The following is a 13661-nucleotide window of genomic DNA, read 5'->3' as shown; positions in this document are numbered from 1 at the left end:
TATCACGTACCCAATCACGTTGACATGTGCTCTTTTACACAAAGGAGCATACGAATCAGGGAAACAAACTACTCTGCTTGATTTAATCAGACTGGCCAAGTTTCTTGTAGTTGTTCTCGACATAAATCAGTGAGAATTATATGGTTTTTTTTTTTCTTCTGGCTTTTGCAAACTGTGTCAGACTTTCATTTAATATAATTTAAATTTTGTACGACATTAAAAAGGAGTTTGTTGATGATACCATGTGCCTATTTGACTTCCGATGTCGTTGTTTGCAAAGTCATGTGACTATTAACGCAAATGGCGATTACAGGGTAAGGTTTCATCTGTGCGAGTTTCGTCTAGGCTGCCAACGGATTAAAGACATAACAATTATAATACTTTCCATTTTTGGGAAAATAAACAATTTTCCTATCGGTTTCATGCAGGTGTAAGTCGAAATAGCATAGTTTAAATTTGCTAGGCCCGCTGGTAAGCTATCTTACGGTGGCGGCAGATTCCAATTTTTTTATATGTAATTGCTCAGGACCCACACTCCGTCCTAAATGTCCAAATGTGAAAAATGGGGTTGGAATATTCGGAGGAAACCCGGATTAAAAAAATTTCGAATCTCTAAGCTGAACTTTGGTGCGAAACTATTACATAGTGACATGTAGCTTGAAGCATTGGTTTCAGATCTTAAAAAGAACTAAAGAGAAATAGGAAAGTGTCGTCCCTTTTATTATATATTAAGAAACGATAAGAGCCCGTGTATCAAAAAAGGTCTAGGGACTGGTTAATTGAACTACAAGAAGACAAGTAGATGTTACAGAAAATGCAGTCCTTATTTATACACCAGTATATAGTTTTGAAGGTTTTTTTCCTTCAAAATTTAAATCAACCCTTTTGTAAATGTCTTTAAATGATTGATTTTTTAACCAAATCGTCTTAAGGAGTTTAGGGTTGATTTAAGATAAGATTCTAATACTTTACATTTATTGCTTTTTTTTTCTTTCTTCATACTATGATAGGAAATGTTTACTTTGTATAACATGCACATATATTGCTCTATAATTCTTTAGAGTTAAAGGTTTGAAAGGAAACAAAATAATTTATGTTCACTCACATGTGCTCGACGCGAGCTTGATGTTGAGAAAAAAAAAAACAATAATCTCAAGGAAAAAAGGCATACAGAGTGACAAAAATACCTTAGATTACCTCCATGACCCGTTCTAACATAGAACCCTCTCTATCATAATATCTAAGAGAGAAGATACGTAACTTCCAAATACTTCGTTCCACCAATTACCCTCGATTTCCTTCTGCTATTTCCGTCTTTAAAGGCACACGACCATACTATATGGTTGTTTTACCCCTGATATATTTTTCAATTCATCAAGCCATCATTGACATTTCTGCGTTGTACCAAACTGAAGCTACGGGCTCCGAAACGTGTCACTTTTGCGAATTTTTACTGCTGAGACAAGTCCGAGTTCATATGATAATAAGTATAACCTTTTGAGCCATTCATATTTCTGCGTTGACGTGTGTGCCGCATTGTTGGCCTATTTTGAAAATAGAGTCGCATGTATACGATGTATGTGCAGTGAAGAAGACAATGTCTAATTCTTACATGGAACAGGATTCCTAAAGTTGAATCGAGTTAATGGTAAGTAAAAACTTACTTTTGCATCTTCCACTGTTCTGTAATTCAACAAGGGGTGAATCGTAGAGTCGCAAACATGGTACATGTAGCTCTCTTCATCGGTTTTCACATGTGCACGCACTTGTCCCAAACGACAAAATTCGCGAAAATCCCACCATCGCGTTGGCATAGTAGCATGAGCTTAAAGGATCATAAATATAATTATCATTAAAAAAGAAATATTTCTGAACTATTTTGCCATCATAACGAAATCACACTGCTAGTATATATTCATGCCGTAAGGAGATTCCTTTTGAAATTTACGTACATTCCTTACTGACGGAAACTAAACGTACATGTACAGTGAAATATACCACAAAAAAAAAAAATTACCACGGGATAAATGGACGGATGAATGGATCGATGGAGTCAATACTAATTCACCATAATTTTGTCTCTCAAGGTGAAAATGAATATTTAAATTTTCTGTCGATTTCTTCACATTTTGGCTAATTATATATGTTTTCATGTCTTTAAATACATAAAGAAACCAAAATTTATCAAATTTACAAAGTTTCTTATTAGCTTTGTTAATATTTGTTATGTTATCTATTTTCTATTATTGTAGGATGTGTCGACTCTACTGAAATGATCTAAATATTTTGCTTTTCAATTCACCATTTACCTACGACCTGATATTTAAGACACTACACAGATACAACTCATCCGCAAATACACCTTAGAAATGGACTGCATACTAGTTAAAGAAGAAAATAAGAGAGAGAGAGGGGGGGGGGCCAGGCAAATGTGCTTGTCTGCACTTATTCTATTTGTAGTCTATTTGATTCCAATGACTTATTGTTTTCCAAATTTTATAAAAATCCAGCTGGTTTTGTAACATGGTAGGGTAGGTGAGTAAAGTAATTACAAGTCTCAGATCATCGAGCTGCCACTGCTACCCTCAGAGCTGGTTAAATCAGGTGAATGATAGAAAACATAGATATGTAGATACAAATGTTGGAGGTCAAATTTGGCTGTACCAGGAAGTGCACGTATCCCACGTTTACAAGTAGCACGATTTGCCAATTTATGTCTAGAAAAAATAGAATTTCAAAAATGTAGTTAGTATTAGAATGTACTGTGCAATTAAGTACACATATTTTCGTTGTATGAAAAATTTGCGCAACTCACTGAATGTTTTAGTAATGTAAAAAAAATATATACCGCCCACCCCGACAAAACATACTGGATTATTATAATACTAATCTTAATATCAGTGTGTATGACTGACCAAGTATCATAATCTATGAATATTGTATATACTACATTGAAATGATACACTGTTATATTAAGAAATGGCTAGTATTTACACGACCTGAACGTCAAACAAATGTCTTTTTTTCTTGCTAAATATTATCCATCCATCCATCCATCAAGCCAGCCATCTATCTATCTATCTGTGAGGTTCTATGTGACCCACTGTTATGCGTTGTGGTGGGATGCTCTCAATATTTATTTGAATTACTGTGGAATTCCCACCCTGGCTCGTTTCTGTAGGAAGTGAAATTAGTGATAGAGAGAGGTAAAGCTCCGAGCCCCCAGTCAGCAATACCGACAATTAAATTATTAAGAACACAAAGGTGAAATTCAAAAGAATAACAATTTAATACAAATTAAACGATATTAATTTCTAAACCAATCTTCTTCCTCTCGACCATGTAACAACCTATTTCATCACGTGATTATAGTGTGAGATGGCTTTCCCCTGTACTTGGCTTCCACTCATCTGTGTTTACTTCGCCAATTCCTTTCCCCCTTCCGGCGTTCTCCATACTACGTTCTTCCTGTACGCTTCCCCTTCTTGTCCCTTTTTCTCCTCCTCCTCCTTCTCTCTCTCTCTCTCTCTCTCTCTCTCTCTCTCTCTCTCTCTCTCTCTCGCAACCAGGCTTGTTCTCTGCCTACTGCCTTGCTCTATCCTGTCTCCCTCTCTGAGACTCGGGACTTAGTTCTGTCCCCAAAAGCTTTATGAAGCTTTCTGTCCTTTAGAATGTGCTAAGTGTTTTCCCGCCAAATCACGAGTGGCTCCTGGAGGGAGTATATTTCTACTTGACCAGTACGATGGCTTACAATCACTAATTCGTTCCCAGCCCAAATGACTGTTAAATTCTGGTTCTAATTGATGGCCCCACCCTTTCTCAGTTCTGATTGGATATCAATTCTACCCCAGTCGTTCCAACTTAACAGACGAGCCTCAGGCTTCTGTCAATGCGGGGAGATTTACAACAGCATCGAGGGTCCTTTGTTCTAGAACAAAGCTTCTAACGTCTACATGTTAGTTTTGACACCTAACGAAGAGAACTCTTGTACAAACACGAGTCGCCACGACAGTGCAGGGTCGACATACTCATGGCGCTAACCCATTCCTTTGTTCCTGACTTACGTAATCGCGGGCAGGCAAACGTTACACTATCTGTCTATCTATCTGTCTATCCATCTATCTGTCTGTCTGTCTGTCTGTCTGTCTATCTATCTATCTATCTATCTATCTAAAGAAACCAAATGAATTGGTCAATAATAGCGTAACAAGCGGAAGGTACATACTATTGAATTTGTGGACGTTTTTGTTATTGAGCCTAGAGAACAGAGCAAAGCTTTATTCTGCGTCATTATCTGGACAAACTATGGCAACTTTTAATGTAGACTGTAGAAAGCTGGTCAATGTGACTTACATTCGGTTCTATGGCATATTATTCATAACTATGCATGAATGAATATATTAGATTTCACGACTGTTCATGGCTGGTTGTTTCGTTGGTTTTCACAGAATTTTGAACATTTTATTGGTTGTATCATCAACTTTACGCCTTCTAGATTCACGTCGCACCGGCCATCGGGTAATTACAAAACCAGCTGTAATACTTTGCAAGGGTTTAAACTTTCCAGGACATAAATTCAAAATTCAACGAGCCACAAACAAAAGGACGGGCACTGTGTTTAATGCCGTATATATTCTCTTGGTATCTCGTAATAAATTCTTTAATAAGCATTGGTGATACAGACATTTTACAGTACTTTTAAACCAGGCCTGAAATAAACAAGGATGTTAGCTATATATCTTTTTTAAATTGGTAGTTAGGTATGAATGTATCAACAGATTGATTTATGTATAGATGTATGCAAGCAACAATGCAATGCAAGTTTATATATTTTACGCGCGCGCACGCGCAATCGCGCGTGTGTGTATTTCCTGTAGAAATTGACCTTTATAATACTTTGGCTAAATTCTCCAATCTCTATCTTTTTCTCTCTCACCCACCCACCCCATCCCTTACTCCACACCAAATATGTATGTATGTGCGTTGTTTTGACAAATAAATGAGAAAACGGTTATATAATTCAGTCATTTTTAACCACTATTCTCCTACGTTGGAATGTTTGATTTTTTTTAAAAATAAAAAATCCTATTCAGCCAGCGATGTTTTTTTTACTTATATTTAAGTATGAAGCACTTAAATGTTCAGTACTTCCGCAGATCTACTTTATATGAATGTGTTATTTTTAATACTAAAAACTGATTACTGTTTATTTTAAGTTGATTTTCTTTAACTGCTTTTTCTTTTACAGTTTTTTCTTTCTCGCAGTTCCTCTTAATTTTTAGAGTGTTTTTAACTTGATTTGGTCACATTGGAGAGTTACGTGCTGGAAACACACACACACACACACACACACACACACACATATTTGAGAGCTTATCCTATTTATATTTGTAAAATACAAATAATAAAAAAAACAGAGACAATGTTTTTGGACACTCTTTATTGAAATTAACACCTGGTTCTTTATGTGCGGGAATTAAAAGCACATGTTGAAACACATTCGGTTCATATGATTTTCTTTACACAGAAGTCTGCATCAAGGATGAGTCTATACGGTTTAATGAGGATCATTTAGAAATTTATCATTACAAAATTTTTAATCTGGTGTTTCCGTAGGTTTACTATGGGAGTTGATGTAGTACTCTGTGCTCTACTGCTTTACTACGTGGAGATATAACAACACCTGCATCTGCCATACATCATTCATAATACCACTGCCAGGGAGAATTTACATAGTTCTTATTTTTTAAAACCATTTTTACTACCTAAGATGGCATTCTTTAGTCAGGTTCACACCTATATGCCCTTGAACCACAACAATACATACATACATACATACATACATACATACATACATACATACATACATACATACATACATACGTACGTACGTACGTGCGTGCGTGCGTGCGTGCGTGCGTGCGTGCGTACATACACTCTCTCTCTCAATTTGTCTATTCCTGCTAGAGCCAGTCACGACTGGGATGGTTAGTGTCTTCAATTTTGTAGGCTTTTGACTACAATCTGTCATGGGGCCCCGAGTGGCCGAGTGGTCTAAAGCGCTCTTCGTTACGGATCACTGCCATCTCACCTCTGTCTGCGGCGGTTCGAGTCTAAGATTCAGCCAATGTGGGTATGTGAGAAAGCTTGCCAGTAGCTTCTCGAGGGTCGGTGGTTCTTTCCCGGGTTTTCCCGGGTTCTTCCTCCACCATTAATACTGGCCGCCATGTATAGCCTATCTTGTGCTGAAAAATGGCGTTAAACCCCACAACAACAACAACAACAATCTGTCATATCTCTCGCAAGACTCAAGGTGATCGACTAAGCCATAAGAATTGCATCAAGGCACAGAACATGTTATTGTTGACGTTTGACCGCTCCAGTGGTCAAAGTGGCTAGAGCGTCCGCTTCGGATGTGTGAGGTCGCTGGTTCTATCCCCGGCTGAGTCATACCAAAGACATAAAAAATGGTTCTATCAGCTGCCTCGCTTGTCACTCAGGATTAAGAGGTTAATGTTAAGACAGGTCGGCCTGGTGTCAGGATAATGATGTTATTGGGTGTGACATGATGCTACATGTTTACGGCATCATGCCTCAGTACTATACATCACTCTACTCACACACTGCAGACTTCGTAGCGACATGACTCAAATGGTTAAAGATACGTTAAAAACAACAACAACAACACAAACTTGTTGACGCTGTAATGAGAGAGAGAGAGAGAGAGAGAGATATCTGATCTCACTATTTTCCGGTCGCTCAAGAAATGTGAAGCAAGAAATGGAAAATATAGTTAAATAGCCGTCTAAGCCATACGTTTTTCTTCATTTGTTTATTGTATATAGTAAGGGAATTTCTTTTTACATAAGTGAAGTAATGTGCTCCAAGCATTTTCACAAATTTTCTGATACACTCAATCAATATTAATAAAGGGCTTCTGTATTTTTCGGTTTAAAGAAATAAAAACAAATATTGGCAAATAAACGATGTCATTTAAATTACGAATAACAGCAATATAGAGACAAGTGAAATATTAGATTCAGGAATACAGATTGACACATGTTTTGAAATGGGACCTTCCTCGGCACCTATGAAACTCGATTTAAAAGTAAAATGTGAAAATTTCCGTTTGGAAATATGGTAGAAACGCAAAAGAAATAAAATTAAGACTTTAAAACTAAACTTGAGTTATAAAAGTGCACGCCTGCGCTAGACTCTGAAACACGAGCTTAAAGAATTAAACGAATCAATGATATAATATATTACATTTTCCTTTTTACATCTTCACAAAAAAAAAAATTCCGCACCCACTGATGAAGAAAGTTGTTGTAAAGGGCAAGAGTGACACCCCTTTCATGTATCCATTTTCTCACTAGAAAAATACTATTTCATCGAACAAATATTGATATAGGTTGATACTTTACAATTGTACGTGAAACGTCACAACTGCTATGTGTTTCTTCAGTGGAGAATATCTGATGTGTTTCTTCAATAGAGAATATTCAATGTGAACGAAAAGCGGAAAACTGGGACAGAAAATGAGCACTTGTTTTAATGACAAACGCGAAATTGGGATAACAAGCGAGCACGACTTATCTAATGTCCGCACACTTTTGTCTAACATCATCTCCCGGGCAGAGAATACACAAAGCCGACTTCAGCCGTAAAATACCGTTTATCAAACCCATTTTACGGTTATAAGTCGATATCTACCAACCCCGTAGTCTGATTACATAGATCCCGACCTCTTGTATAGGTTAGTAGCTGATAATTTACACGCTTACCTATGACGGTCAGGGGCAGTGTGGTGGAGAAAATGTCGGTGCAAATAAACATTTATTTATTTAATAAAAATTATATTTCAAACAATTTGGTGAGCAACAAATCTGGTTATAAATATATAATATTCGCCATAGTTACCAATGATAATTAAATTCCACAAATAATATAAATATTTTTGTTGAAGCCTTATTTATAGGTTACACGATAAAGATATCAAGGGTGAAACTGAATTTTTCAAAGCGCGGTAGCATACGGTATCGAATGTACGCTAATATTTTGTCAGTGCCACGGCACTTAATAAGTAACGATAAACACCAACCGAAGTTAACACAATCTATACGCTAGATGGTCATACAACCGGCCAAAAACCCGGGGACATGATTGTATCAGTTATTTCGTGTTCTTATTCGTTTATGTACACTTCCTCGTGACAGGGAAACCTATCTTATGATGTCCAGCTTGTGACGACGGATTTACAATGTCTGTTTCAGCCAGGGTGAGTAGAGAGGTGGTTTGATTAATTGGGTAGTGTTGATAATTCATTGATATCTGGGCCTTCATGTATAACTTACTAGTATTTATTACATGGGAACATACATTCTCACGGCCAGACCTTGTTACCTGGATTCATTGTTTAACTATTAAAAAAAAGTTTTATAATCACATTTTAAAAAATGTATGGAAAGATTGTGGTGAGTTATTCTTTTAATTATAGTTTCTTTACATAGCGCTAGGCATAAAACCAGTCTTTTGGTCCTAAATCTATGCAAGACCACTAAGGTAATGCGAATCTATTATCACTCGCATCATGGCGATTGACGTCATAAAGTACCGTAAAAGTCAGAGTAATAATCCATGTGTATGGGGAACGTAGTTAGGTTTGTTAATAGTTTTTTTATTTGTACAGTGAATATTACCTCACTAACAAAGGTTTCATTGATTAAATATCAACAGAGGCCATGGACCGTGATGATAATGCATTTTATTCAGAGTATTAAACGTTTGTTACACTTAGTTTTGTTTGTAAAATGGCAATTATTTTGGGGCGATTGAATTTTTAGAAGGCATTCTGTAGACAGATAATACTGTGATGTCAGAAACTATGGCCTCTGTGTGTGAACTGGAAGATATCAAACATGACGGATTCACCTGAATCAACTCAGCCGTATCTTTCTACGTGATCTAATTCATGTTCTCACAACTACAGAAACCCATTTTTCTCGCGCACGCACGCACACACACAAACACGTTATAATCTTGCCACAGACGTCGTTCTTGGTAAAAACAAGAAAATTAATATTCTCTAGCTGGATTTCACATCGGACTGACCTTTCATAAAGAAAACATTTTTCTAAAGAATCTCAAGTCGTACAACCCCTTAATGTTCGAAGTATTACAGCAACGTGATCTGCTACCCAATCGCGTTGTTATTTGGTAAATGAGAGATCAAACGAAGCAGCTGAATACCGTGCAGTCATCCGTTTTTGATGGGAGGATCCCTTGTGGGGGACTTCAAGCGTTCTGTTCGATGTAAGCGTTCCAGTTTCGCTTACGGAACTATGAGATACCCTTTGGAACGTGGTGTTGGTGCCATCTGGATAGGATAATATTTGTGTAAGATGTCATCTGTATCCAATATTTGCGTATGTAAGTACAGATTTAGCAAGATAAACATCCATATGTAAGAAGGTAGATCTTCAGCACGACCCAGGGTAGCCGAGTAGTCCAAGCGCTCGCCTTTATCTATCACTGACACCACCTCTGTCGGCATGTGTTCTAGTCCCGGCTGGGCGAAAGTGTGTGAGAAAGAATGACAGTAGCTTCGCGCGGGTTGGTGGTTCGTCACTTAATCCTGGCATTTTTCGCCTTTCACAAGATAATTGACCACACCTCCACTTACTCTCTCTCTCTCTCTCTCGATCGATCGATCGAAGGTGCAGTTTGATCTCCACTGTCCTACGTAAAGATCTGACAACGACTGCTGCTTAGGGTCATATTCTGGTGACCTATGTTATTAACATCAGCACTCATTTTACCAGCCAATCAGATGAAGTCTTACATCTTTGCGCTTGGTAACACCTGACAGTTGAACTCTGATTTTAACCAGGCAGGGGATGGTACAAAAATCAGGTTGTAAGAAATGATTAATGCTGATATAAGGTGTGTGTGTGTGTGTGTGATTTAGATTTTTAACGTAGCTTTAACAATTTTCCAGTCATATCACTACGATGTCTGCAGTGTGGCAGTTTAAAGTGATGTCTAACACTGGGGCATCATGCCGCAGACATGTAGTATGATGTAACCCACCCAGTCACATTATCTTGACACCAGACCGATCAGTCCTAACACTAACCTCTTAATGCTGAGCGCCTAGCGAGGCCGCTGTTAGTACCATTTTTAGAAGTCTTTGGTATGACTCGAATCGGAGTTCGAACCCATGACCTCACGCATCCGGGGCCGACGCTCTAACCAATAGGCCACCGGAGCGGTTCCTGATATAAAGAAAGGTCATATAAAAGATTTCGTAAGGTTTTCGCTGTGGAATGTTTGTTGGTTTTTACGGCACGTTTGACACGTTATTGGCTATATCATGCAGAGGAAATGGGAGTTTGGTGCCTTTTCCAAGGACATGCCTAGTCAGGCGACCTGGGCTGGTCTGTACAGGTGCCAGACTCTCGACACATGGGTAACGAGTCCAACGCTCTATCAGTTGAGCTACCTCGGCTGTATAGTGTGGAAAGTAAATCATAAATAATAGAGAAAAATTTTTTTTTTCTTCTTCAGAGGTATAATGGAACGATTTAAGTATGACGTAAGCTGTGGTAAAGATGGAGGATGTGTTCTTTTACTGGCTGGAAATGTGACATGATATGGCAACAGTAGCTTTAACATTGTCTCCATCTTTACATCGGTATTTATACAGGAAAGTATGTCTACTATCGGAGATTCCTATTTAATTTATTCCTTAAATCGAGGGCATTCTTTGTAGACTTTCTGAATTGGCAAATATAGAAAATATTGGTATTAATAACCACGGTCGTGATTTTGTGGTTGAAAATTTCGCAATAGGACTGATTTTTGGCAGCTTTTATAAGATAGCAAATTCGTATGTCAGAAGATAAACTGATATTTGACTTCCGAGTGTAATACATGGCGTGGTATTTGGGCTTAAAATGACGTCACATGTAGGATTAGACGAATGAGAGGATAGTTTAATAGTGGAGCCAGTTTCGTTCAGCTGAGTTTGGTATGAAAAATGGTTATTTAAAACAGCATCATCGCGGGGTCCCTTTCCAAAAATTACCGAAAAGATGAACGCAGTTTGGAAAATCAGTATGTTGGAAGGAGCAAAACTTTAAGTGTAATTCATAATCTTTTTAACATTCAGTCAGTTCCTCCAAACTGTGTTTAAGCACACTGCATATTAAATATTTTCTTGTAAGTATATCACATTGTGTACTTCATTTGTATTAGTTATAATTATCGTAATTATAGATCTCATACAGCACAAGTAACTAGTACCTACTGTTGGTATATATAAAACATGATGTTGACATTGCAAATATCAACGCAGCTGAGATAAAATTGAAGGAACAGGAATGAAAATTAATTTTAAAAAAGTATGGGAAAATAACTTCCAGTCTTGTTAATTAAAATATACTTTTAATAGTTGAAAATTATTATGAGTTACTTTTCAAGCTATTACGTTTCTATGGTCTTAAAATAAATAACAAGAAGTAGCGAAAACCAACAGGTTTTGTAAATTTGAAAATATATTATTCATTTCCGTACAATACAACATGAAAGTATGAAAATAACGTACAGTATGGTGAATGAAATCCTAAAGTCCTAAATGTTCTATCAATTCTAAAAGTATCGAGTTATCCGAAAAAAAGTTCCAAGGTATTCCGAGTGATGGTAAGTAATGTTCTGTTGACTCAACATTACAGAACAATTACTATGATGTAATCCAAAAATGTCTTTTTTACGGCTATTAGTCCAATTAATCTGAAATAGTTCGAACCCAGTAATTCCACCGAATGATTGAAATAAATAAATCCTCTCAATAAATAACTTCCAAGACTAGTGTTTACTACTGAGAATGCCTATTCCTACATAGCAATTCTATTGCAGATTACCATTAGTCCGCTCCGGCGGCCTAGTGGCTAAAGCATCCGGGATGCGGGAGATCGTGGGTTCGATCTCCGGTCGAGTCATACCAAAGACTTACAAAAATGGTACTAACAGCTGCCTCGCTTGGCGCTCAGCATTAAGAGGTTAGTGATAGGACTGGTCGCCTGGTGTCAGGATAATGAAACTGGGTGGGACATTATGCTACATGTCTGTGGCATGATGCCCCAGCACTAGACATTACTATAAACTGTCACACTGCAGACATCGTAGCGATATGACTGAAATTCTTTTAAAGCTACGTTAAAAGCCCAAATCACACACACACACACACACACAGCATCTCACAGTCATAATCACAATCAGTAAACAGGGTCACGTGCGTTATAATAGGAAATCAAGAATTAGGTCACCTAGCCTTTTAAAAGAAACCAAGAACTCAGTTCACAGCACGCGATGTCTATCTGGAATCAACTTGTGGCGCATGCGAATAGATGATCTACGCACGATTATTCTAACTCAACCTGCAGTGCATACCTATTCATTTAGAAAACCCATGTTTAAAATATTATCAACTAAATAACCATTACAAACTATATTTATGAATGATAATACATATAACGAAGGTATACGTGACAAAGTGTAATTTGTATAAAGGACTACTCTAAATTCTTGCATATTTTTCAGCTTTTCTCTCGTCTTTCCTTTATTTGAACTGCTTTGATTATGTCTACAAGCAAGTGTTAAGACTCTTTTTTCTTAAATATGCAACAGAAAGAAGCAACATGGACACGTTTAGTAAATTCAACAAATAATAGATTTATATAAGTTACAAAGTGAAAATTGAAGAGAAACTTACAGTATTGTGAATTAAATTCCCAAATAATCCTCAATGTTATATCACAGGTTTAAAAATATGGAATGTTTTGAATGAATTCCAACAGATTTTAATGCCTTGATGTGTCACAATGATATAATCTAGAATGTCTTTGAATGAGTGCTGGAGATTCCCAGGTAGTGTTTTAGCTCAAAACGTCAATGAGCACTTTGTCATTTCAATGAATATTATAACTGAACACAACTGTAAATTCTGATCATTAATTTCCGAGGACTGATATTAAACAGGAATGCATACTTTGTTTACAAACCTCTTTAATGTACATCCCCACTTGACCTATGTCGCAAAAGCATTTTCTGAAAAACTAATGAAAAAATCCAAACTATTGTCAACAAGTTCGTTTCCAGAACATACCAAACTCCTAAACGTTGTTAGTCCTTGAACTCAATATTTAGTAAATATCTTTTAAAAAAATTCCACAACAAAAGTCAGGTAGGCCAAAACTCTACCCTCAATCCACGGACAATGGTAAATTAAACAATATAAATCAAATACATATAACACATGGAACATAATTTTAAGTGACTATAAACTGGGTTCAAATACATTAGGCACATGTCTTTTCGAGGATAACATTGCTGAGATTTAATTTGAAATCAAAGTGCTCCTGACGAAATTAGTTAAGGACAACTAAAAGGGCTCCTTTTTTTCGAAGAAAAAAAAACTTGCGTCGCTAAACGGAGTGCAGATTTGCACTTTTCGACCTTATCGCAGAAAAAGATCGAAGTCAGTAGTCAAGCCCAGATATTCGTACATTTGAACAAAATGCAAACAGATGAGTCCTAATTAGTCTGTATACTAGACCACATGGCTATATTATTTAGTCATTATTCATTAATTTTTTCCGTAA

At 37.0% G+C, this 13661-nt stretch overlaps 1 protein-coding gene across 3 annotated transcripts in view; it reads left to right on the top strand.

Moving 5' to 3' along the window:
- LOC149800684 (high affinity cAMP-specific and IBMX-insensitive 3',5'-cyclic phosphodiesterase 8B-like) overlaps nt 1–13661 on the top strand; it is a 339962-nt gene that overhangs the window by 84468 nt on the left and 241833 nt on the right. Inside the window, exon 1 of one of the 3 annotated variants that reach the window (XM_089954719.1) lies at nt 8101–8278. The exons of the other annotated variants lie outside the window; for them this stretch is intronic. Within the exon in view, the coding sequence (XP_089810845.1) occupies nt 8261–8278 (18 nt within the window). The 5' untranslated portion in view covers nt 8101–8260. Of the gene's footprint in view, nt 1–8100; nt 8279–13661 lie in introns of those variants that run through there. 3 annotated transcript variants of the gene reach the window in all.

Source organism: Sinohyriopsis cumingii, chromosome 4 (genome assembly GCF_028554795.1).
Source record: "Sinohyriopsis cumingii isolate HCF-2022 chromosome 4, ASM2855479v2, whole genome shotgun sequence".
Lineage (NCBI taxonomy): Eukaryota > Metazoa > Mollusca > Bivalvia > Unionida > Unionidae > Sinohyriopsis > Sinohyriopsis cumingii.
Note: the sequence above shows the minus strand (reverse complement) of the source record. Positions and strands in the feature narration are given on the sequence as shown.